At 41.7% G+C, this 27843-nt stretch overlaps 1 protein-coding gene across 2 annotated transcripts; it reads right to left on the bottom strand.

Annotated features, from left to right (window-relative positions):
* On the bottom strand, positions 1-27485 carry gdpd5a (glycerophosphodiester phosphodiesterase domain containing 5a). Of its 2 annotated transcripts, none has more exons than XM_079171344.1 (16): positions 27405-27485; positions 20523-20697; positions 13208-13311; positions 12834-12927; positions 12692-12751; positions 12500-12598; positions 11403-11496; positions 9763-9908; positions 8104-8186; positions 7653-7803; positions 6468-6698; positions 5854-5999; positions 4130-4277; positions 3706-3788; positions 1932-2044; positions 1-1292 (listed from the first exon to the last, which is right to left on the bottom strand). In XM_079171344.1, exons 2-16 carry the CDS (start codon positions 20637-20639, stop codon positions 1201-1203), a joined length of 1761 nt encoding a protein of 586 aa, XP_079027470.1. In that variant the 5' UTR covers positions 20640-20697; positions 27405-27485; the 3' UTR covers positions 1-1200. The 2 variants fall into 2 exon arrangements, with proteins under 2 accessions (XP_079027470.1, XP_079027471.1); XM_079171345.1 differs by having other exon boundaries at positions 6477-6698.
* Between the last annotated feature and the right edge of the window lie 358 nt (positions 27486-27843).

The following is a 27843-nucleotide window of genomic DNA, read 5'->3' as shown; positions in this document are numbered from 1 at the left end:
TTTTTTATTTCCATTTTGAAAATATACTTTGCGATTTGTTTGTTACAAAAGACAAACCGCACATTTTTCAAAGAGAATAGATCACTTTTATTGAACAGGTGTAGCTGTAACTAGAAATTTGTACCCCTTTTTATTTAACTAAAAGACTACACTAAAAAAAAAAATATTCAATGCTACACTACAAGTCCATTAATTTAACAAAAAGGCAGTCATGTGAAAGACGTAATAGCTAATATGACTATACAGTAAGTCAATCATGGCATGACAAAGAACATTGATCCCAATATACTCACAATACCCCCAAAAACCCCATCCCATGAAACTGCAAGAACATAAGTTTTTACATTGTCCCTATTGTCTTTTGCACGTAAAAGAGGACATCAGTCCCAATGGTAATACATGAAAACAGAAAATATACAATTGATATGTCCAAACCATTGAAAAACAGAATAAAAACATCTCATATTTACATCAGTTTATAATACAGAACACTACACCTCTGTTATAAAACAGTGAAATACATGAAAAATACAACATTACAGCCCGCATTAGCTCAAAGGTCACTCAAGCAAACAGATGGGTAGTCGTGGTAGTCAAATGGATTTTGGCCCAATCAACGCTCACATCACCAAGTGTATCTGGTAATAATGTTTTAAAATGATTTATTAATGATTGAGAATTGATTAAACAATTTTTTGAGAAACACAAATTCCACGTTTACCTGGTCAACGGATTTAGTTCAGGAGGAAATAGCATCTGACTCATCATGAGACTTTTGATCAGCTGACCCCTGAAGTGATCAGCCATGTTGTCCCAATGAAGAATGTTGAACACATTTATAACACTGAAAACAAGAAAAGGACTCTTTACAGCAATGTTAAAGGTAAGTGGTGAACTACTCTCAAAGAAAATGCTGTCAGTCTTAAGGAAAAAAATACATACAAAATGAAATTACACACATACATGTATTACTTAGAACTTGCACATGAACAATTGAATAATGTGTTATTTTGAAAAACTGATGAATTATAGGCCAGATACTTTAGATACAATTTGGTATCCATGCTGTCATAACTCCTGGTGTAAGTTGATTAATAGATCGGTTTCCCCATTTGTCATCCTCCTTCCTTTTGATAACAAAATAACATCCAGTCAGCAGAGCTCTGAAATCAGACGTCCAGCTGTAGCTGTGTGTTTTGTTCAGTGACTGAGGTCTCCATGAGTGTATGTGGCATAACCGTTCTCAGGATACAGACACAGCTCCTCTGTACTGCTGAGCCCATTGTTGAGTTCTGTAAAAGATGACAGGGAGATGATGATACGTCTCTTTAATGAGCACATTTAACACATTGATATACTTGATTTAGCTGGAAATATTTAGTTGGATTGCATTAAAAGCTTAACCTGCTTATGTGAGTACTATAAAAGCCTCCATATGAAGACTTTAGAAAATGTCAACAATAACCATTACATCAAAAAAATTACTGATATACTGATATGTTAATTATAAACATATGAGATCATATAAATGATCCAGCACCTCCTAAACAGGATTTTGTACAGTTACAGACTCTCTCTCCAACCGCCCTACACACACACACACTACACATGAATGTCTACAAATCTTCCATAGATATCAAGATAATATCGTTATCCAAATTTATTTCGCCAAAATAGTTGCGAACGAGTGAAAATCTGATATTGTGACATCCCAGACAAGTCTGAATGCCCACACAAGTAGCTGCAAGTGTGGGTATTTGGCCAGACCTCGTCTTTGCACTGCTAATGGCTATATTCAATAAAAATGGCCAAATCTATGTGTGCAAGTTAAGAACCTTAACGTCTCATGGCTGTATTTCAGACACGTTTTGTTTTGTCCAGTTTCAACCAGAGACATTTGTTTCCGGGTGTGAATGTAGTCAAAACTGCACCTGAGAATATGAGCTTCTCCTTCATGATGTTGACCTCCCGACTGGACCGACGCGCCACAGCGCTCAGCATGATCTGCTCCGGGTTATAGTTCTGCATCCCTCTCATCCTCCACCTGTTACAGCACAATCAGATACAAACTGTCACAAGCATGGAGAGGCAACAAGTCCATTAAATCACACAATTCAATAATTATGGTGCCCAGACTGGGCCTTTAAGATACAATTACACTGAATGGGATGCACATTGATAAACAAGAGGAAGGAAATCAGCCTTGGGGCGTTGGGCAGAAAATGCACAAGTAGGACAGACAAGGAGGCAGAAACAAAGGCCAAGGCAGTCGTATAGCAGTTACCTGATCATATGATAGCTGACAGATGCCAGGGGGGCAGCAGAGGAGAGGTTGCATGCAGATCAGGCAGAGCACAGGATAAAGTACAAATGTCAAAGGAGAAAGAGAGGACAGAGAGGAAAAGGTCAGGTTATAGCATGGAGGAGAAACGTGGAGACAGTCAGAAGACGAAAGACAGTAGGAGAGAAAGAGCACCAATACTGTGTATAAAGAAAGATTAGAATGAACAGTGTAGAAGATCACACTCAGAGGCTGGTGTTAACACTGTGCAGTCACAGAAACCCTCTTAACATGTTTTTGATGTGTGGTTGTATGAACTACTTCTCCATAGTCAGTGTAATACGACACTAGATGGTGTTTGGAGTACCAGCACAGGAGCAAAGCACTGCTGTGGACGTATTTTAGACAGCTACACAAATAACTGTTAGGAGTGTACACTATTTAAAATATTTCCACCACTTTATCTTGCTTTGTCCTTTTTGACAGGGATCTGAAGCCGTTATCTATGCTCTCTTCAAATTCATAAGACTCCATTGACAGAAACAATCAGTTAGTTTGTGTTATTGTGGGATTTTGGTAAATTCAAACTAAACCTTTAAAACACCAAAGTAACACTTGAGTAGTGCGTTTCAAACTCATATTGAGTATAGCACACATACTATGCTCCCACACACACTACCCTGTCTGTTTCTCCAAACTCCATCTACTGTAGTGAAACACTGACTATGGAGAAGTATCTCATAGAACCACACTTCCAAACATCAGAACTATCCCTTTAACACAACACAACTTTGAATAATTCAAAACAATCAGAGGTGTGCTGCTCCTGTAAACATTTAGATGATATTTATAAGTTAAAATAGATAATAAGCTATCGTTTCCTAAAGTAGATCAAAATGTTAAATTATAGTAACAAAAAAAGATACTGCACAGTGAAAAAAACCAAGGTTCAGTTCACCCAAAAATAATAAAACTAAATGTTTGTCCAGGTTTGGATGAACCCAATACTTCAAACCTGCAGTTCTGTGAACAGGAGCTAGTTTCTACTTTCAAACAAATAGTTCAAATGAAAGCAGCTGACTGTGTTCAGTGAATGATTCAGAATAAAAGTGATGTTGTTTCTAGAAAGACAGGTGGATGTTGAATGTAAAGTTTCAATAGTGTGTGTCCCACAAATGCAATTGCATACATTGTATTTGGTGAAATCTCAACAAATAAGACCAAAACTATCTGCATGGGTGTGATACCAATAGAAACATGGTTTTCTTTCTTCAATTTCAATGACGTACCATAAAGTAAATATCATGTTAGTGCTTTAAACTAAATGCAATGATGCGTGGAAATAAATATGATCAGTGTTATTTTTGACAGAGGGGTGTGTTTGGTAGTACGTCTGTGACCCTCAACACGATCACTGCACTTACTTCTGAAAACTGAAAATCCCTATGACTACGGCGAGGGAGACCAGATCTGAAGTGATCCAGATGAAGTCGAAAGCGTTCTGACTCTGCATGAGAAAGAAAAACAGAAGAGCAGTTTGCAGTCAATGCCACCGGAGGTCACCATTCACATGCATGTCATCTGAAGCTGCTAACACAAGGCCCTGAGTGCACACAAGCCGGCCAGACAGCTGCATTTTACTTCAGATCTCTGTTCTTGTCTCAGGCTCTTTTCCCAGGGTCCTGTTGTTCTCCAACGCCACGCTGAGCTCCCTCATATTTATCTGTGTCCTTGCCCTCGAGTCTTGCTGGGCCCCCGTCAGTCTCTGTCCTCTCGCCTGTGTGTGTGTGTGTGTGTGTGTGTGTGTGTGTGTGTCAGATGAGAGACAGGGAGAGGAGAGCTGTTTACCATGAGCCAGATGGGGTAAGGCACCTTTCGGAGGACTTGGGGGGCATCAGAGGACACAGAAGGCACCCCGCTACACCACAGGATGGAGTAGAGCCAGGGCTCATTCACTGGGTAGACAGTCACACTCACATTATTAGCCAGATACTCCCTGGGGAAAAGAAAAAACACATGTCAGCACTGAGAAGAAAAGGTCATCTCCCTTTCAATCCTCTGCTCCTTTCACTGCGTTTTGTGTATCAGCAATGCATGCACTGTGAAACCTACAGTATTTCACCAAAAGATTTGATAAACAGTGTAGAGTCCCTGATAACCCAGAAAACCAAAGCTCCATTATCACGGATTGTCGATGGCACGAATGTTGCACCGTTATTCCACGTCACCGTTAAAAGGTTGCATAATCCAGCAGCGGAGATAGTAACAGAGACTGCTGGTGGTCTGTCGCTATGTGCCCCCTATCGAGATGTGCTACTTAGTGGTTCTGCACATGCACATAAAGTGCATTAATCACATTATCTGATGAGCGGTATTGGTCTGTCAAACTACGCTACCTGAAACCTTAGGGTTAGGGTAAAGGGACTGGGGCTATGGTAGCATATTTTTTCTACAAGGCAGCATAAATAGCCAAAACACCGGCATAGCGGGACACTACCTTACACGCCAGCACCTCTTTTGCTTCCGATGATGGCATGCTATCTGAAATCATACACCGGGGAGCAATTGTCTGGTTCAGTGTAAAAGAGCAAAACCAGCGTAATGGCAGATCTTCTTGATGGCAGTAGTGCAGGATCTCTGTGTAAAACGGGCTCATGAGTAATGGGGTTTAATTTTCTGCCAAAGTTAAAACAGTGTTGGTTCTTCTCACGATGTTTTCATCTTGTGGGCGACTGTGGCTCAGTGGTAGGTCGTCCATCAATCAGAGGATCGGCGGTTCAATCGCCGTCTCCACTAGTCCATGTCGATGTGTCCTTGAGCAAGACACTTAACCCCAAATTGCTCCCGTAGCTGTGCCTACGGTGTATAGGATGTTGTGTGCAGGTGGCACCTTGCATGGTGGCCCCTGTCATCAGTGTATGAATGGGTGTGAATGGGTGAATGATGACATGTAATGTTAAAGAGCTTTGAGTGATCGGACTAGAAAAGAGAGAAAATGTGATGTTGAACATTTCAATTCACCAATCAGAGTCTAACAATATTTGAATCAAATTCCGTGGATACATTGAGGGGTCGTTCTTTTAGACTGTTTTGTTGGATTCATGATGGACAATTTAGAGAAAAAAAAGATCCAGAGATATTGCCTTTTTTGTTCCACTCATTCTTCTTCCTTGTCCAAACATAGCGCCTGCATTACCCACAATGCAACTTCTAATATCACATCTCCTTTGCTTCGGAGATTTGACTTGAAATTCTTCCCATACTGGATTACATACCTTTTCTACATCCACTCAGCCAGCTGCAGCCCAAGTCAATGGGCCACAGCCAAGAAAACACATTACTTGTACAAGGAACAGGGGCGCCATTTGATATTAGTCCAGAAATGTTGTTGAGTTGCATCAGAGTTATTCTTCAATAGCAACATTTTCTCAACATTACATTTATGAGGAATAAGTCCAAAGGACAACAATTGCCTTTCTGTCCATTTTTTCAGCAACAAAGCTCCCTCTTATCTCCATCATGGTTTATCTGAGCACTTCCCCCGTTGCATAACGGTACACGCTTGCTCTTACTGTAGGTCTTTGTGGCTGGCCTTGCTGTAGTGGAGGGTCAGGCTCGTTATTCCCCTCTGCCTCATCTCTTCCACCGACAGCTTCTCGTTTGCAGTCTGCGGAAGCCCTCGCACCCTCCCCCTGTCAGTGTCGGGGGTCCACGTCACCTGGCACAAACACATATGACATGGACAGACCCTGGTCAGACAGAATGCAGCGTGTGCCTCATCAGAGATGTTGCACTTTTATGGTATTAAAAAAAAAGGTGCTACTTGTAGAATTTAAAATATCAATATTAACATGGCGAATATTTCTGGTCCCGTTTGGCAGTCAAACTTCAGACTACATCTTATTACCCATTCCTAATTGGTGTGTTGGTTGAATAGATGTTTCCTTTGGGCTTTCCATCCTTAAAACAGTTTACAACCATTTTCAGCTGAAAGAACAGTACCCTCTGTTTTGTGCCAAAAAGCAATCCTGCAAATGTCCCACAGTAGTAACACACCAAGTATAAATCAGTATACTGTAGGACAATACCAGCTGCCAATCTCAGTGGCAGTCGTTTATGTGCTTAACTCTACAGTACTACAAGCAGCGCCTTTAAGTAATCAAAGGATTTTTATGGAGTGACCTACAGTCCTCACCCTCTTCTGGGCAATCCCCGCTTTCTGCACAGCCCACAGTGTGTCCATGAACCAGCTCCGGTAGTGCGGGTGCTCTGGCGGGGGCCTGCGGACATTAAGCAGTGCAGAGCTGTTGGCCCTGGCCGCCAGACGCAGCATTTCCACCAGACTGCAGACCGTCTGGTTGCCTATTCTGCTGCGGTCCCTCGCTGTGAGGGTTTCTACTGTCCAGTAGGGGTCACTCTGGAAGCAGAGGAAAGCAAATGAGAGGCAAACACAGAGATGTAACATACTCTTCTGTATGGAATATATTCTTCGGTATAGAATTATACAAATTAAGCATGCAGCTTAATTGATATATTTTTACATCTTTATGAAAAAAAATCATCGGCACACTTCTCTCCAGTACAAACGTTCGGTCGTGTGTGTGTCTGTCCACGGCTAGTCGGACACACTTCAGAACCAATCAGCTTAATATTTGTTGTGCTCATTTATGACTGTATACTCAGGGACCTACAGTGAAAAACTCTTATTTTATACTGTTGTTGACAGCTGACTCCTCACTCCTCTGAACCGGCCAATAGGGGACGCAAGTAATCAACAACTGCTTCAGTAGCATTTCCGGCAATCGGCTATGCTAAAAACAAGCCTGACCTATTCTGTTGCAGGCCACATTTTGGCTTTTGTCATAGCACAAAAACTGACAACCATAGTAAGGTTTCATTTTGAAATGAAGCATTTGCAGACTGATTCCAAACCCCCTATGTTATGATCCACTAAGGTGAGGCACACAACCAGATGAATGAATCCTTGTCTTGCTATCTTGGGAAGGGAGAGGGAGAAACACCTGGAGGAGAGTTTAATAGTTGTCTTAAGATTTCCCGTCATCTTCAGAATCAGCAGAATCATTCCACTGCAAGTTTATACCATAAGCTGAAAAGGTTTACAGGGTTCACTATTGGAGAAGCTTAATCAGTTATATAAACATCAGCACTTTTAACATCTTTTCATTTTATAACTGTAGGTTTCTTTATGTTCTTGCATCATATCCTAAATACAAATTCACCAAAATAGTCCTAAAGGACAATTTATTGAATATGGGGAATAATGTGGGCTCATCTAAGGGGAAAATGCATTTGATAGCTGTGATCGAGTCTGCATGAACAAATCAGTGTGAGCTGAAATGGATTTCAGTACCTCCAAAAACCACTGGCCTGCGTTCAGAGAGCGAATCTCAGTCCAGTTGAAGAAAGAGGCATCATCATACTGTCTGACTGGGAACACCTTACGGATGTCTGTTGTTCGTTTCAACGTGCGGTCCCGCATAAGGAAGGGTACACCGTCCACACTGGAAGAGACAAAATGGTCAGAACATGTTGTACTAGGCAACTTCAGTTATGATTTAGAATATACTTTGGTAAAAAGAAATAGAATAATAACCTCACAGCAAAACAGCAGCTCAATAAAAAAATATCAAAAAGCAGAAGTGCAATGTGTACCACTGAACATGGCAATATTGATGTGCATCTCCCTCATTACGTGTTAATGTTTCTACCAAACAGCCTATATCACAGCTGTAGGAACTATATATGGAACTTCAGTTCATTAAAATAACCTGGGATTAAAAATGCTATGTGTGATGAATAACCTGATAGTGACATCTGCCTCCAGGGAGCTGGCTCCATACTGCAGGGCTCTGTTAAAGGACACCATGGTGTTTTCTGGGGCCATCTAGAGCGGAGAGGGGAAGTCGGAGAAGGATGAAAGAACATTTAAAAGGAGCAGTGTGTAGGGTTTACTTTCCTCTAGCAGTGAGGGCGCAGATAGCAAACAACTGAATACCCCTTCGCTCAACCCTCCCTTTGCAAGCGTGTCAGAGTATCGGAGAAATACAGTGGCTTTTAAGTAATGTAAAAAGCTAACAGGCCCTCTTTAGAGCCACTGTTTGGTTTGTCCATTTCAGGTTACCGTAGAAACATGGTGAACTCCGTGAAGAAGACTCCCTATGTAGATATGAAGTGCTCATTCTACGCTCACGAAAACACAACGATTCTTAGTTTCAGGTGATTATATACGAATGAAAACATAGTCATAAATATTATATTACATTTCTGCCAATAAATCCCCCTAAATCCTACACACGGTGTGATTTATTGAAAACACATGTATGGGAAAAGATCAAAAGTGAAACCTAAAAGTTACAGTGCGTTGTTCTTTACCATGCATATCTAAAGTATATGCATTCATATCTTTTTCAAAGAGAATCAGCATTATAAATGGGCTAATTTGCTACACCTGCACAGCCAAAATGCAGTAACTATATATTATTATGACATAGAAATGTAGCCTATAATTTCCATGAAAACAACTAACGTTCAATTTAAGTACAACACAGAGAGAGAAACAAACTAATATTACCAAAGACAAATAGCCAACTAAAGCAAGAGAGCTACAGTCTACCAAGGGAATGCTATCTGATGAGACAGCCATAGCTAGCCTTTGCTTAACTAAAACTATAGTTCTCTAGTTGTTTTGTGTATTTGAAAAATATGATTTTGATGAACCAACATCTTGGTCAGTTTATTTGTTATTTAACATGACTAATCCTATTATAATGGAGAAAAAAGAAACTAGCTAAACTCTTGCTAAAGGTAACTAGCTTAGCAGAGTAGCAGTAGCTGACATCTCAGCTCCTGAATCCAGAGATTTGGTTAAGGTTAAGCTAACTTCAAATCACACATCAAGTATGAAATTGTGAATTACTTTATGATATTGACAGTAGAAACAGATCGATACCAGCAAAACAGCTTTCGTACTGTGAAATGGGAACGGTAAAAAATCGGTAAAAAGTAGGTTCAGTGTCTTCAACAAACTAAAAAATAACATGAAATATGCAGCATTTAGCTGAATAAATCAGATAGAACTGTGTATCCATACAGCTGAGGTACATTGCAGAGCGGTGAGAGCCAGGTGTTTTTAGTGTGACAGCTCTGAACATCTCTACATTTGTTTACAGCTAGTCATGTCAAACAGTATTTGCTTGTCCAGCTGTGAAATGACAGTTCAGTATGGGGTTGCCTCTCATGTACTGTAGCTGGATACCACTCTGCTGTGTGAAATATTAGTGCAGAGACATGCACACGTTCAGTCTATGTACTAATGAAGATAAAAACAATATCCAGCGATCCATGAGTAGAATGATGCATCTATTAAAAGGGCGACACCTGACAGGCGTCTGCAGTGACATGTTCTCTCACAGAACAATTCACTGGATCAGACGGTGAGGTCAAGCAGAGCACAGACTCACCATCGGAGCTCCCCTTCGACCAATGATGTCTGGTCGCGGTCTGAGGCTGTGCCGGTCCATGATGCAGGGGCAGGTGAATGTGAGCGGAGCCAAATACACAGCCAGGAGGATGACCATGTAGATCAGCAACATCATCACCTGGAAATCTAAGAGGGAGGAGTGAGGGGGTTTTAAACGTTGTTCTAGAAAGGGTGAAGGCATTCCTCAAAAATATGAAATCATGTAAGAAAATATCTACACCAGTGCTCGTAACCTGTATCAGTGTTGTAGTAAAGACCATCTAAACGGAGACCAAGTCATGACCAAGACCAGAGTGTATAAAACCGAGACGAGTGAAGACCAAGACCCAACCAGTGTGAGTCATTACATGACATTATAACCATTATTCAGATCAAATGTAGAAAATGCAAACCATATAGACACTCCTTGTACTTATCTGAAACATACACATTACCATAAAAACACAGTCAGAAAAAAAGACTATTATTTTTCTTTCACCGCCATATATACAGTATAAACATAGCACAAAAAGTAAAAAAATGTGTTTGGTAGATTATTTCTCTGTTGTAACAATGCTTCTTGGCAATACATCTTATACTGTTGGAAAGCCTGTTTATTTCCCTTTTAAATGGTGCCACATTTGTAAGGAACATGCATTTGTGGGATGAGCAGCACAGCTGAGTATGTGGGTTGCGCCCATGAAAAATTTGCCAAATCTTCTCCGCCAATGGCAACAGAGCGGTTTATCAGAGACTACCTCCAGAATTTAGGAGTGGAGAGGATGGAATGGCCTGCCAGCAGTCCTGACCTCAAACCCATTGAACACTTGTGGGATCAGCTGTTCGTGTCAGAGTGACCAACACAACCACCTTGGCTGACTTGCGACAAATGCTTATTGAAGGATGGGATGCCATCCCACAGCAGTGTGTGACCAGGCTGGTGACCAGCATGAGGAGGAGGTGCCAGGCTGCTGTGGCTGTGTATGGTTCTTCCACACGCTACTGAGGCTCCGGTTTGTTAAATTAATACATTGTTAAATTGCCAATATGTCTTGTTTCTTCAGACTTCAATCATCCAATCCACCAAACAAGAGTCAATGGCAGAATAAGCCGTTTGGCATTGGCAGAGAAGATTTGGCAAATTTTTCATTTAAAAAGGGAAATAAACAGGCTTTCCAACAGTATAAGATTTATTGCCAAGAAGCATTGTTACAACAAATAAATAATCTACCAAACACAAATGTCCTTACTTTTTGTGCTATATGTGTGTATGTATACATGTAGCATGAGAAATGTCTTGATACAATTATCAAAAGGCACTGCAGAGGTGGATGTGTGGGGATTGTCTTTTGTTTTTTATAAGCAATCACAGTATTGATGGTAACAAATTAATCAAGCAATGTAGTTGTAATGCAGTTTGGTGATTTCCCCTCAGTTGTGTTCTTGACCCATCTTGAAAAAAATACAGAGTCCTCTTTGTCTGAGACCAAGACGAGGCCGAGTAAAAATACGGTCCATTCCAAGACAAGACCGAGACGAGACCTTCGAGTACGACAACACTGCTCTCTATAAGCCAAATAAATCAAAAGTCTGCCCGGCTGATGACATGGACCTATACTTGAAATACAAGTCAACACTTACTGGATCTCTCTCTGCGGACCACATATCCAGCTACCAACCAGCTGATAGCTGTGACTGTCACCAGGGCTCCAATGTGAAGGAAAGGTGCTGTGGACTGGTAACAAAACACAAATAGAGAACACTGCTGTTAATTGGTGCACATATTAGAGAGAGTAGCAGAGTACAACTTTGAGGACATGTAGACAATAAACACATATGTCAGAAATAGCTTCTAGAGCGATGATCAGAGTTCTTTCTTTTCTTTTTTGATCATATATGTTGTTGGTGAGGTTAATTCACTTCCGGTGATTAAATAGAAATTTTCAGGTTGGAAATAGCAAATACACCACGCAGTAGTCTTTCAATATTTAAGAGCCGAAGTTTAGTTTTCGCAAGACTTCCGTTTGGACAGAGAGATTTTGGTAACGTAACCTTATATCTGTCTGTTAAATAAACTACATCCAGCAGCTGGTTACCTTGGCTTAGCATAAACAAAAGAAGCAGGGGGTAAACAGCTAGCCTGGTTCTGAATGAAGGAACAGAGAAAGATCTGCCAACCAACCCAATAAAAGCTCACTACACTGTGCTTTTAAAAGGTGTCATGTGCCAGCACTACTTCTTGGCGGAGAGCAGTGACTTCACTTCTCTATGCTAAGCTAAGCTAACTGGTTTATTCGGTCGGTTTATTTTTAATGGACAGACACGAGTGTGGTATCAAACTTCTCATCTAACTTCTGGCAACAACACAAAAAATTGTGTTTCCCAAAATGTTAAAGTATTCCTTTAAGTTTGTGAAAAAAACATAGACAAGTTTGCATAGTAAGTAACAATGATGAGTAAAACTGTGACGAATAAAACAAAACCTAATATCATCCAAAAAAGTGCTGACATTTTGACAAAATTCCCCACTATCCCGCTTTAAATCCTTCAAAGGATTCATTGATGTTGCTTCATGGAAACTGTGTTCATGTTTATTACACCTCCCTTTAACTCTCTCTATTACACTGTGTATATTAGTGTCATTTTAGTGAAAAAGTGGAGAAGTTAACAGGTAAAAGACAACAACAAAAACGTTATAAAGTTATTGCACAGTCATGTCCTTCTGATTGTGGACCAACCTGCAGTGAAAGCAGCAGGATGTCCCACTCATCTCCCCATATGTCATCGACGGAGACGATGCCGGAGATAGTGGTGAGCAACGTAGCCAACACTCCAATCTATGGAGACAACGATGGGGTCAGATTTTGTTTTATTTCAGAAGACGGTGTTGAGCAAATACAGGAAAAAATGTGAGGTGTAAACCACAGCACCTTGTGAACCCAGTAGAGGTTCAGCTGCTGGCCCAAGGATATATGGAAAAGTGCTAAAATCTGAAAGAGAAGCCGCATTCAGTCAGTTTTATCATAACTGAGCAATAAGCAAGTTTGCTAACATTTAGGGGTGTAACGCTACCAATAAGAATGTGATGTAGCTGAATCCCACGGTGGTGGATGTGAGGATGGGGATCGTCTCGTCCCTCCATTCTCCAGAGCGGTTGTATACCAACCTAGATTGGGAACAGGTGAGGTTTGACTGATCAATGCGGATTGTAAAAGGAATTATTGTCAAAAAGGAGAACTTTGCCTCGACTTTGCAGCCTGGAACCCACTAAACAATGGTATTAGCTCTTACAGTTTCAAAATACCTCTGTTGGCGGGTCTGGTTGCCGCCCTGCTGCCATAAGGTCAGCCCCCTGCTGTTCACAACATCATCTGAACTAGTTTCATCCTCATCAAATACACTGAGCACAAACAGCTTATAGCCACATAGCGGGATAACTGACTCACCAGTTGAACTCGTTGAAATCATTTTGAGCCACCAACCAAAAGTAGGCCCAAAAGAGAAGCAGGAGGAAAGAACTGCACAAGATGACGAACCATATACACTCCCACTGCGAAGGAAAGCACAAGCTACAGTTATGTCATACATAGACTACGCACCACGCACTGAGCAACAAACAGCCAGCAGACTAACAACAGTTAACATTCAACACTCAGACCGGACAACACCATGGTAGAGACCTGTCAATCACTGTGTAGCCCCGCCCTAAAGCATACCCTGCTTTATGGTCTGTTTGACTCTAAATGGACCATCATTTACTAAATGAACATCATGCTGTATTGAAGAAGACTTGAAACTAGAGATGGAGACCATAAACTCATGTTTACAATGTTTACTGAGGTAATAAATCAAGAGAGAAGTAGAGTCATTTTCTCATAGACTTCTATACAACGCCCCCTGATGGACATTAGAGAGAATGCAGCTTTAAGACACTTGGCTTCACTTTTCAGACCTGGATTTTGCCACCTGTTACCACCAGAGCTTGATAGGAGAGTGAATATTGGACTTACTTGTTAACCATAACAACTTAACATGTCAATATGCTGTTTACAGCTTGTTACTGTTGCCCCCAAATGGCAAAAAACAAACAGTGATACGACATTTGACATTTTTTAGAAGGATGCAGAGTAATTTTTAGCTTGGCTGACAAATTACCACAATCAACTTGAATTTTGGACATAATCAATTATATTCAAATGTTATGTCTGTTTCTCAGCCTCTCAAATTAATAAAGGACTACTTTTGCATGTTTTTGGTAAGATCTTAGATGATATGTATGCAATGACATGTGACCATTACTATGGTCGCTTTGCACTGAACTTCCCAGAGATCACGCTTCAATCAGATGTTTTCTTGGATTTTCTCACGTTTGTGGAACTCTTTTCTGTGACTCCTTGGTCATGATGTCTATATCCTTCCTTGGGCTAAGTGGTGCACCCAGTTCTACTATTTTCTCACAACAATCTTCCAATAATGATTGCAACTCCAGCATGCCATTACAAAGAGAAAACCAAAACCAGGTGCTGACAATTGCATATGAAAAAGTGTTGTTACCTCCGCCAAGGAGGTTTTCGGCTTGATTAGTTTGTTTGTTGGTCTGCAGGATAATGGAAAAACGACTGGCATGATTTTCATGACATTTGGTGGAAGGGTGTAGTATGAGCAGAGAGAGAAGCCATTACATTTTTGAGCCGATCCAAATCACTGTGCGGGTACACGCATTTATGGAAACGGCCTTGGTGGAGGTCTGTGCTCTCCGAGTGCCCTTCTAGCTACTTATACATGTTTTCTGTTACCAGGTTTACAGTCTACTGGCATGTCATGTGGAACAAAGGTACAGACGAGAGCTTGTGCAGCACTCAAGGACTCGTCCCTTCAGCAGTTAACAGGATTAGGAGCTAATGCCATGTGAGGGGAGGTGTAAAGTATGATAGGCCATCAACAAATCTTGTTGCGCATTGATCACCTTTGCGCCACACCGTGCCTGGACTAACCGCTTTTCAGAGGCTTATGTAAGAGGCTGGGAGCTAATTAGACGTGTGTGCAGGTAAAGAGCATATGGCTGCACTGATAAAGCAGTTGAGTCTACACAGAGAAACCTGTGAAAGGTTTCACTTTTTGCCAGGAGGGCATGCATCAGAGTATGCCTTCTAACCCGATGTAGCAGTAACAACATGATAGGACATGTACCAGTGGCTGTTATCAGCTGGTATAGCAGCGACCTGGAGGTCAGGTGACTGTACTCGGCTCTGAGCCAGAGTCACGTTGTCAATTTACCTCGTACACCAATACATGCCACTTTTATGGACTCTGAGAAGAGACGAATATAAAGCCTAAATACAACCAAAAACAGATTTTCGTCAAATTGATACAAAAATCCTTTCGCACGCACAAGTAAAACGTGAGAGTCGAAGGGGATCTACAAAATATCTGTGCTTGAAAAGAACATGAGAAAAGATGTTTGAGGGTTAGTAGAGTACTAAACACATTTAATACATTTCATCCACTCATCCAGAGAGAGGTAGTTACCTCCATTTCACATTTTCCGACCCTCAGCAGGCCACTCTCGCTGTGTAGTACAACTCGTATTCAGAGGTTGATATCTGACACTTTCTCCTGAGTGCTACATGGCTTTCAAAGGTCTCTCCATCTCTCCAATTAGAACTGCTGGTGCACAACCTCAGACAGCGCTCATAAATCCTGATCTACGTGCTGACTTGAACCTGATTAATGCTGTACAGACGAGGTCAGTGTCAGTGGCACATGGACCCTGATAAAGCAAGTACACCTGGCTGTATGCAGTATGCATGTCTGCAAAAATAAGGTATGCATGTATGTATATATATTACATTTTAATGGACATGGGCAATGGTGAAACACAGTGTAACTCAAATTTTACATGAGTAATAAGTTGCATCGTCAAAATGTTGAATAGTTCGATGTCTAATGTGTGCCAGGAGAGAAAGAATAGGAAACATTGAGGTGATGAAAGACGAAAACAGACAATAAATATATCATGGGAAGGTAATTTGTTGTATACAAATTTCTTTTTTGAAATTCGCAACAATTTCTTTTTTGACCACCTGGAAGCAGCACAACAAACTGTAGACACAACATTGACTACGTTTATATGCACGCTCGTATTACACTATTATTCTGAATATGACAATATTCAGAATTTGATATGACTCATGTTTATGTAAATTCTGTTTGGATATTCTGAATTAGGCCTTATTCCAAATGGAGCATTTTACCATTAAGACATGTGGGATATGTTGATATTATTCTGGTCTTTGAAGCATTCTTTGGACATGAACGGAATATGCGTCTCAATAGAGGTTTTTACCACAGTTTGCGTCACACAGCCTCTTTCCTGTTTACCAGCAGCTCTGTGCGTTGAACACAAACCAACTAGCCAATAGTTTGCAAAGCTGGAGTAGAGATGCATGTCCAAAAGAAAAGTCCACATTTCTGGTCAGAAGGCAAAATCTGCCTAGCATTATGAAAGACTTGGATATCAACAGATTTTTAACATGCGCAAATATCTCAACGCCGACCTGCCCAACGCCACCGGTGTACAACTTTGAAAAAAACATTTTGACGCAGAGAAGCTAAATATTACTGTTACGGTATAGACCCCTGTCAAACTCAGCGTCGATGTGGGATTCAGCAGCCACGGTGACTAGGAGTTAACATTAGTACTTAGCCACTGGTTTGGCCTGCGTTTTAATAGTAGAGTGGAGTATAAACAAACTGCGATGTCGGCCGATGTTAAGACACAAAGTCTACGGCGCACAGCTTGACAACTGCGTTAGTCCTGCCCCTGGCGCTGATCGGCTTGATTGCTTTTTCAACCAAGAAACTGTTTCATATCACGATGCTGGACGAATCAGTCAAGTCGAACTCTGTGTGCGAATTCGAAGCTCTTGACCCAGACAAGGGGGGGCCTACAGAGTAGGCTGAACAAAAACAAGAGGTATTAAAAGTCTTCATATTTCTTTCTAATGCATGTAATACTTGACTTCTTTCTTTACAGGGCTTCTATAAAAGCAATTAAGTAGTTCATGAATATGAGATATGAGTTTGCAGAAAATTACAATCCCTCCTCGGCATTGTGGAGGTTTGTTTATGGCGTTTTGCTGTTACACCTTCAGTCTATGGTCACATCAGTTACACTCGTTGTCTTTTTGATTCGTCCCTCTGGCGTTACGGGGAATAATGCAGCGAACACCGCAGAGAGAATAAACGCCTGCGTTCATGCTCCGAGCTCGAGGCTCACGCCACGGCGCCAAGTGCGAGTATAAACTGAGCTTTATTCTCCGAGGGGTTGGTCACTACAAGGACCTCAAATGAAACAGTCATGTGATCAAGTCTTAATACATTAATATAGATTGAGGCAGCTTAAACTGTCATGAAGAAGAAGCAGAGGTTCAGAGTACTGATGATGTCTAAGAGAACCAAAAGAAGTTATCTGTCCTCACTAATAAAGGACCGTCCTGAATGACTCAATCAGCCACACATCACTGTGTAAACAGACAGCATTTCAGTGCATGAATGCTAACCTCTCTGCTTCAGTGCTAGCACTGTGTGTGTGTGTGTGTGTGTGTGTGTGTGTGTGTGTGTGTGTGTGTGTGTGTGTGTGTGTGTGTGTGTGTGTGTGCGACTACATGAATCTTTGTAAATGGAGACAGAGAGGGGAAAGGGGCAGCTGTGCGCTTGTATTTTTTCCTTTTGGTCAGCAGTCAGTAAACGGACTAATTTACGGCAGAGCCGCTGGCTCTTTGCAATAAAGACGACATCCAGCAGCAGTGGCTGCGGCTGCCCAGTGGGTGTCCTACACAGCTGGGTGTCTGGCTCTGCATTACACACACACACACACACACACACACACACACACACACACACACACACACACACACACACACACAGGCACGCACGCACACATACTAAACTGTTTCTGATACTTGCTTCATTGTGAGGTTTGTTTTCCCCAGTTACTAGGGCCTGGGCCCCGTTCCTCGTACGTGGCTAACTGAGTTAGCCGGATAATTTTCAGAATGAGATTACATAAGTGAGGCTTTTCGGTTCCTCGAAGCAAGTTTGGCAAAATCACCATAGCAACACATCCATAAACTTGAACCTGCTCCAGCGCAGGCTAACTTAAGTGAGCTGGATAAGCTGCCACTCCCCCGGAAAAAAATGTCAGCTCCCTTCCTCAGAGATCCCATTGATGAAGGAGCGATATTAGTTAGATTAGCATTTTATAGGAAGAGAGTTTTTCGAGATCGCCAAGATCCGTTATCACATCATGATGACTTCCTGTACGAGCGCTATCGATTCTGCCGACAAGGAATCATTTATTTACAAGACCTTCTCGAGCCGTACATTGAACACCACTCGCTGCAGCCGAGCATCTACTGTCTCACAGACTGGATGCAGCCGAGCACTGTTTTGCGAGTGGTTCATGTTTGTACAGTGTCGGCGATGCGGAGAACATCGGGAAAGCCGCTGCATGCCGTGCTGTTCGTAAAGTTTATATTGCGATTAAGAAACTTATGGATGTGTTCATTACATTACTATGGCACATATTGTATTGACTCACCATTCTGAATAATGTTTGTGTGCTTAGTGTTTACTTGCTCCCGTGTCCTCTTGATGGCTGGGTTGCAAATACATGGGGGTTGAAAGCACTCATAATGATATGACAGTATTATTAGTACACCATAGCATATCATTACTATAGAAAATGATTAAGGTGGACTCATGATAAGAACAGAGAGAATCACACACAATTTATTTTCTCTGCTTCAATTGATTGAATTTCTGATTATGAATAATACATACATACATACATGATCCGCCCATACACAGATTCGCACACACATATTCAAACTCCTACTTCTATATGGTAATCTACACATACATGTATATACACATATATAGTAGATGATACATAAGCGCATACAGTACACTATTAATTCATATCAATTAGATACTCTTTGGGCTTGTTTTTATCTACTTATTCTGAGTTGAGATTATTATTTTCGCTAGCAAGATCTCATTCGATGATGCATTCCATTAAGCCTACTGCCAGCAGGCACATTTAAAGACATATCATCTGATTGATTGGGGTGATGAGGCACTTAAAATTAGCCTATACATTTTCCCAACACTTACGCATTTAACTTGTCTGCGATATTTCGCCATTCTTCTCGTCTAGCCCTCGCAGCGGTGGCGGTGTTCGATTTTGCCATGATTATGGTCTTGAATTCCTCATACGAGTTCATGATCATCTCCTGCTCGTCAGCGGAGAAAAAAGAGGCTCTTTCTTTGAGTTGATTTGCCTTCGTATTGTTAGAAAATCATGGTTTCGGTGATCGACGCTTCTCCCTTTTGAAGCAGCAATTATCCTGGTTACTGCAGTCTGGTTCGAATTAACTAGATTGTTTGAGCGCAGATCAGCCTTTGAGGAACCGAGATAGCCTGATGTCAATCATCGGGTTAATTTAAGCTGGCTAATAGGACATTTGATCGACTTAGTTGAACCACGTACGAGGAACGGGGCCCTGGTCTAGAAGTCACTTAGGAATTCAGTAAAAAGAAATATATATTGGGATGACATCAACTTCCAACGTATTAGTCTTGGAAACAACCTTTCATCTCTTATAAGTGTTATCATTTCTAAAATATCTAACGAATTGATAAAGTGAAGCTCAAATAAAAGAAGCTACAAATGGATTAGATACTTTACAAAAATAAAAGAAAGATATTTTGACAAATATAATAATCAGTTTTGACTGTTTAACACTGCCCTACATCTTGTTGTGATCAAAACATTTCTAAATCGACAGGCTTTTATTTTTTTTTAGGGGTACAAAAGGAGCCCCTTATGCCTGAATGACTGAATGCACGTTGGGTTACTGTTTAGTGTTGACTTTCACAAAGCCTGACTTATTTTCCGGCCTTCAGAACCACAAAATGGAAAACAGCTCATTTATTCCTGAGGTGCGATCAGGTTTCAGCGCAGTGTCAGCAAGATTGTGTGCATTATCTTACTGTACATTATGTACAGTAAGATAATGGCTACACTCAATCTACTTTCCTTACATAAATCTACAAGATCCCTGCATATATGTAGCATACGTGGAAATAGAGATAAGGATATCTGTTTTGACGTAGACGTATCATAGATGTATACACAATCTGTTACCATATTTCTTGATCTTATTACAACCTAAAGGACTGAAACTTACATTTCCTTCCTGAAGTGGTACACATTTCTGTTTCAACTCTCCAGAGACACTCCATTCACGTGTCTCCATTTGCAGATAGGACTGGAATGAGTCTTGGCCCTGGCTACACCGAAACTATTGGCCATTGCCCCCAGAGGCTAAATCAATGTGAGACCAATAGCTGATGGGTTCTGAGTTAAGGCTCAGAATGGTCGGGGGCATGCAATGTGTAACATTTAAGACCTTTGGCTTCTTTTGGTCAATGGAATGGGTTTAGTAGAAAAACACGTTGACCATTCTCAAAGTAAGGTATCAAAATAAGTATTGTATTGGTACTAAACTAGCCTACCCTAACAGTAACCAGCTTTAATCAAAGATCCATGGTTTGATCACCCATCAGCAGTACAATATCTACAGTGATACAAAAAGGTTGCGACAGTAATAGAAAGAAACTTATTAGTATACCAAGCAAATCATATTTGAACCTTTATGTATTATCATGATATCCATACGTAATGATCAGTCTTACCCTAGAGCTGTCGTCTTGGGAGCGCTGGTAGCGTTTCCAGCGGCAACCATAGATCCCAGTGACAAAGGACACAAAGACCTGTTTCTCATAGACCTGCAAAGGTTGGTGTTTCACCATGCTCCTTCAGCCTCAACGCGCCACCAGTCCGTTAACATCCCACACAGGACCGGGAACCCTGGAGAAGATCAGAGGGTTACTAAACAGAACATGCTTTCAAATCATTAGCTCAGTCTTTGTGCGTACAATGACATCTTCCATCAACAGGCCATGTCACGTCATGTTGCTGTGGCATATTTTCACAAAACACTGTGAACATGTTGACGCTCCTGGCTCTTGTTGGGAGTAACAACACCTGCTGGATGAAGTCAACACACTTTTCAATAGTGAGTCATGTCTGGGACTGACATAATAATATGGCATATGGTTTACAGTCACTGAGTCGACCTATACCATCTTATTTATGAGTGGAAGTGTGGAAATAGGCATCGGTAGGAAGACAGCATCCATCTATGGGTATGGCTTAATCCTTTCACAAGAAGAGTATCAGTAAAAGGGAAAGAGTAAGATGGAGTCATCGTGTTGCTCTCAAACTCAATTGTGCCTCAGAGAAAAGCTTGTTGCCTTGGTGGCAGGTAAAAATGTCTTGGCAAAGGTCTTGTTGTTTTCATGGCTCTCTGGAAGACACGGTGCTGTGCCGTGTCTTCTTTTTTACCGGCACTCTAATTAGTCTTCTTTTACTTTTCTTTTTTAAGGTCATTTCAGAAGCTTATGGAATTGCACAAAAGTAGATCATGTAACCTACAGTACGGGTTATTTGTATCAAGTCTAAAAATAAAGCTGGACACTGGGAACAAGCATGTTTTGCAGCATTTTAAACCCTTCTGACTTTTCCTCTAGTGCCTACATGACGTGGACACATTTGGCTCTAATTTCAATACAGCATCTTGACAACTTTTGGATGGAATGCCATGCAATTTCCTACACATACATCAGTTCCAGCTTCAAGCTAACATTTCAATCTGTCCAATACTTAGTAAATACCCATCAAAGTTTTGTAAATGCTATCATGCTAACAAGCTTCAGGAGCTTGTTAGCATGATTAAGACTGGAGGTGCAGCTGTTGGTGTACAGGGAACACCAACAGCTGCACCTCCAGTCACCAGTCCATCAAGCTCCTAAAGTTTGCGGATGACACCACCCTCATTGGACTCATCTCTGGTGGGGATGATTCCGCCTACAGGTGGGAGACCTGGTGCGGTCTGAACAACCTAGAGCTCAACGCTCTAAAGACAGTGAAGATGGTTGTAGCCATATCTGCCCCTATCACCCTGTGTGACTCCCCCGTCAACGCTGTGGAGTCCTTCCGCTTCCTGGGCTCCATCATAACCCAGGACCTCAAGTGGGAGCTGAACATCAGCTCCATCACCAAGAAGGCTCAGCAGAGGATGTACTTCCTGAGGCACCTGAAGAAATTCAACCTGCCAAAGACAATGATGGTGCACTTCTACACAGCCATCATTGAGTCCATCCTCTGCTCCTCCATCACCGTCTGGTACGCTGCAGTCACAGCCAAGGACAAGAGCGGACTGCAGCGCATCATCCGCTCTGCCGAGAGGGTGATTGGCTGCAATCTGCTGTCCCTCCAAGACTTGTTCACTTCAAGGACCCTAAAGAAAGCAAGAAAGATTGTAGCCAACCCCTCTCACCCTGGACACAAACTGTTCATGCCCCTTCCATCTGGCAGGAGGCCGCAGTCCATCAGGACCAAGACCTCACGACACATGAACAGTTTCTTCCCAGGAAAATGTCCTACCGGTCACGCCCCTGCACATCCCTTTTAGGTTTCTTATTTAAATATACTCAACACTTTTACAATCACACTTACCTCTCACTTGTTTATAGTTCTGTTATCTGTTCGTTTGTGCACTTTATTTTATATTTTACTGTAAATTTTACTGTTTCTACTTTTTGCACTGTTGATTATTTAATGTTATGCACCACCCGTCATGTCAAATTCCTTGTATGTGCAACATATCGTGGTAATAAACGGTTCTGATTCTGAGCTCAATTAAGATAGTTAACCTGGTAAATATAACCTATATATCAGTGTGTAAGCATTGCCACAACAAGCATGTTAGCATGCTGTTAGTAGTTGCTGTGCCCAAGTGGTGCCATGCTGAAGGCGCATTATTCCAAAACCCCAATTGTCTAAAGAAAGGTCCCATTGGACTGAAAGCCCACAAACAGTAGCACATGGCTAATTATTAGCAGAATGACGTCATCGGACCTTACCCGGCTGCAATATTTTTCCAACCATTGCAATGACACGACCCACCCTACTCTGTCTCTGATTGGCTTACCCTGATAGTCTTACCCTAAACCTGACTAATCTCACATCTCATGCCTAAACCTAACCAACCAAACAAATATAGGCAACAAGTAGGAAAATGCAGAGTGGTGGGTCATGCCTTCACCAGTAGGACAAAAAAAAAAAAAACGGAAAGGTACGATGATGTCATTCTGCATAATAATTAGCCATGTGCCTCTGTTTGTTGCTGGGAGATTGTTATTTCTGCAATGGGCCTTTGGCACAATGGGCGTTTTTGGATAATGAGGTATAGTTTGGTAGAGTTTTGAAACATTGAATACATAAAATGACCAAATGACAATATAAGTTGAGGCCAACACAAGGGATTAAATTCCTGACAAATCAAGCTACTTCCTTAAATGAATACAAAAATCCTGTAAATCCCATATTGCCACAACATTGCCCACATCCATATACATAAAGTTGATTAATAATTAGCCATGAGCTTCTCTTGTTGTATTTTCAGAGCAATGGGCCTTTATAACAAGGGGTGCTTGTTTTGGGGATAACGGGTTGTTGGACGAATGGGCTCCTGGTCCAATGGGACATTTTTAGAACTATTGGGGTATCGGAATAATGGGCCGTCGGAACAATGGGTCTTCCCTTCCCAAGTGCAGACTCACAGAGCTGCTGGCATGGCTGTAGACTTTTAGTCTTGTTAAGTCTTAATTTAGTGAATTGTATTTATTGTTGGGTTACATAGCTGACTGACAATACTGCAGAGGAGGCCAAGTAAAGATATTTGATGGTCGTTAAGCCAAATTGCCACCACACCCTGCACATCAGAAAGCCTGCCTAGCCTCGTTACCGAGCGGTGCCATGAACGTCAGCACCTGGACTCAGTCTGGACACTTCCCAAGCTTCCAAGGCCTCCTCATTCGTTTCAATGAGATCGCTGCTTTGATATAGCACAGGTGACTGCAGAGGGCCCGGTGGGGAAATTGGTCATTACACTACTTATGAAAACAGAGCCATTTGGTGCCGAGGGTCCCAATGCATGTCACACCATGAGCATGGATAACTGCCTACCGGAACATGAGGACAAGGTTTTCTTGACAGAAAACAAATTTGAGGTGAAGACTCAATGTCTAACATTTTATTGTGTATCGTTTTTGATAAAAGGCGGCAATGACCAGCAATGTCCCACCCAGTCAGATAAGGGCGTGTTTCCTGGTCAACAGTCCTGAACAAAACAAACTGCTCCTTTGTCCTTATCGCTGAGCACAGAAATCACTACATGACAGAGGGACCGAGCTAAATCTAGGTCTGGCTGTGTCTGTGTACAGCTAACACTCTGTTTCCATTTTCAGAGATTCAAAAAGGCAAATAGTGAAACAAACCTGATGCACAAGCAGATTTTTCAGAAAAAAAACATCATTCGTAAATTGAAGAAGTAGAAGTGCATGAAATATCAGATACTGTTCCCAATTAGCAAGCTGGGCTTTGTCCTTCATGCAGTGTATTCTATTAACATTCTCAAATGAAATATTTAGGATCATTACTGTGTTACTGTCAGTATTAATGGATTGTTTAAGAACTGAAAATGACTATTCTGACCAATATTTGACCATTATTCTCTCTCCAGTTGGTCGGTGTTGAGGATTGAAGGCTAGAGTTGGACATTGTTCCAGCAAATCTTAAAGAAACATCCAATCGTCTTTAGAGAAAATATAATGTATTTTTAGAATGGTGTACTTGTACTACTCTCTAAACTGCCTCTTTTTATTGTCGGACAGAAACTGCTAAAATACAAATAGTGCTTTAAAACATTTCAAAGAATAAGATCTATTCCACCTGGCTCAGTACCTATGCACTCCATTAAAACTACAGTACAATTGGGTATTGTGTGTCTCATGTTGTATAGTATTCGAGCTGTAGTTCTTTTTCAGGTGTTCTCATTGGATAAGTGTGACCTTTTATGTAGGATTCAGTGCCAACCTTCATCTATACAACAATCTTCAAGGAGGGGGAAACTGCCATCCTTCACTGTTGACTGGTTATTATATGAGAGCTCACGGCCTGAGGGAGCCTTCTCCCAGATTCAGAGGAGTTGGTAGATTCCCAGCATTCACTTCCTGACCCCATCCTCAAAACAAGGGCCAACTCAAGCTGAAATCACTGGGGCCGTATTCCAGCCAGGTCAGCCTATTGTGTCATTTTGTCTTTTTTTAACATGGCGCTATCGTGACCATGAGGTAAACTAGGCCCAGTCGGGGTTGAGACACTTCATTCCTCTATTGCTGGTTGATTTCAAGTTTCTGTACAGAGATAACTGAACGTAACTACACATAAATGATGTCTGGTACAGGATGCAATTATGAAAAGTTTGGCTTCCCATATTCACCTTTCTTCCCCAGTGGGTGAAAACTGGACAAACGGGAATAAAGCTGATTTGGTCCCTAATGTGGATTACAGGGAAAGGAAGTACAGCTTGTTGTCTGGCATCAGAGTTAATGCCATGATAGGTTGATGGTTTCGATTAGGGAAGGGGAATATATTGATATGAAACTAGATAACATCTTAGATTGTGTCTTTTCCTGGCTGCATTACAGTAAAGTGATGTCATGAGTGTTCTAGCTGTTCTATTATTTGCTTTTACCTACTTTACATTATATCCACATTACTGATGATTATTTATCCAAATATCATTGTGTAAACCCTACAATGTGAATCCTACAATGTCGTCACAGGTATTTGGTCAAAAACATTGTGATATCTTATTTTCTCCATATTGCCCTGCCCTGGTTTCGATGGAACGAAGCTGTGCAAAGAACAAAGGCAAAGCTTGTTGCAGCGCAAAATATCATAAAGAGATCCAGGACTTCCATGAACACTTGAAAGATGTGTGCGCAGCATAAACTAGCATGCCTTTGAAGGGATGTCTTTCAACATAAGTTCTATTTACAGTGTAAAGAGATATTCATTTTTATCTGTGTTCTCTGTTGTTTATTTGAGCCTATGTTCTGTGTACAGCATGGCTCTCATTCAGCTGGCTTCAGACCAGTTCCCTCTCATGAACCTGCCTGAGAGGACTTTACTACTCTCCTCCCTGTCAAGTGACCTGGTTACTGTCAGCATGCCTCCAAGGCCCCTCGCTGCGTCAAAGTTGTTCGATTCATGTGCTCATTGAATGATAATGCAATATAATCTGCTAAATCTCAGCCAACCAATTGCCGCAGAGCCTCTACCATATGTGTCTATTATTAACCTTTTTATCTCGGTCACTGTCGCCTCATCCCAGGCTTCCATCGTTCACTCACTTCATGAATTGTATATATGCATGTATTAATAGTATCCTTAATCTTTCAGTGGATTTTGCCAAAAATAGACTTTCTATTAGTGCCACGCGTTCATTACTCGGGGGGGGGTGGAAGGGGGGGGGGGGGGGGGACAAGGCTGCTGTTGAGTGTATATCAGTACATGCTGGTGAACCTGCATCCATCAAGTCATCATACGACATGGGCCTCAGCTTCTTAAAGCTTGGTTCGTCGGTCGGGCAACACCTGAAGTTCTGAAGCGACCTGATTTATTGAAGGTGATATCGGTCTGACACATGCAGCGAGTGGCCCCGCAGGAAGGCCGGGTACAGATAGGGAGGGAAATTCAGATATCTCTTCTCCTAATCAGATTCAGGGAGGACAAAAAGGACAGACCAATAGGATTAAAGCTTGATTCATTTGCTTTGCAAAAGATGCTGACATCACCACTTGGTTGTCGACGACTTTAAGAAACACACGACAGGTCGATAACTTAACATAAACACTCAGTCAACTACGTCAATGGGGACAATGGATGAGTTTCAGTAAAGAACCTCTATCTACCTCATTAGTTCAGTGTTTACCACAGAAAAATAATTCTCATGATCCAAAAGTTGTATGCATGATGGGGAGTGGATGAAGATCAAAATAATCCAGTTCAGTATGTGTTCATGTAACCATTTCTTGTTACAAGGCAAGACAGTAACGCCATTTCATCCTGAAGACACCTTTAGTGACAGGTTTGCCAGCTGTCTGTGGACAGTTTTTGACACTAAGACAGCGTCACAACCGTTTAAGATGTCCCAGAACTTTACAGGTGTGTAGTTGAGATCAAAATGAAGGCAGAGTTTGGATGGGTGTGGTCCGAGCAACAACGCCAGACACACACACCCACACTTTGCGCCCCTGGCCCAGTTTGGAGTCCGGCCTGGTCTCTCGTTTACTGTGTGCTTCCAAACATTGACTCTGCTCGTGCGTCTACCAAACGCTCAGCACTGCAGCAGGTGTCACCGAAGCTGCTCAGCAACCAGAACAGCTTCACAACTGTCGACCAACCACTAACACATGGAAACTAATCATCTTTTATATCCATCACACTCACGTGCCATGTCATAACAAATAGAAATAATGTATGAAGGCATTCAGTCACGTGTATTTGAGGACAGATCCCTCAGCTGATCACAACACATACTACAGAGACAAGTGGCAGTAACTCAGATTATATAGAAGGATAGTGCGCACAGACACGAACCTTACCTTTCTATCCCGGACAGTGTCGGAAACGTGACAAGCGCTCGGTTAATCGGTTATCTCCGGGGACGTTGACATAATGTCCTCTCTTCACAGTTTACGGATTCACAGAAGTCTGTGAAGTGACTTTGAGCGGCGGCACTCATCAACCTCCGGTACAGCCCGACAGAGAACGGTGGCTTTAACGGGTTAACTAGTTAATGTTTGAGTCGTAGAAGATAGTTTCTTCTTGAGTTAAGACGTACCTTCAGTGGCCACAGAGGACTTCAGAAGGCTGTAATCCGGCAGACACGGTGTGGGTGGAGCTGTAGAGCACACTGTAAAAAATACTTCAGCGAAGCAAGTTTATAGAGCAGCACAGGACCACATCCTGGGTTCTAACGGGGACTTTTTACAGCGTGCAGGACGACTCTGTCGCAGGTAAAAGGGCCGAGGCAGTTAATGA

Source organism: Pholis gunnellus, assembly GCF_910591455.1.
Source record: "Pholis gunnellus genome assembly, chromosome: 13".
Classification (NCBI taxonomy): Eukaryota; Metazoa; Chordata; class Actinopteri; order Perciformes; family Pholidae; genus Pholis; species Pholis gunnellus.
This window is presented reverse-complemented; position numbering and strand designations above follow the sequence as displayed.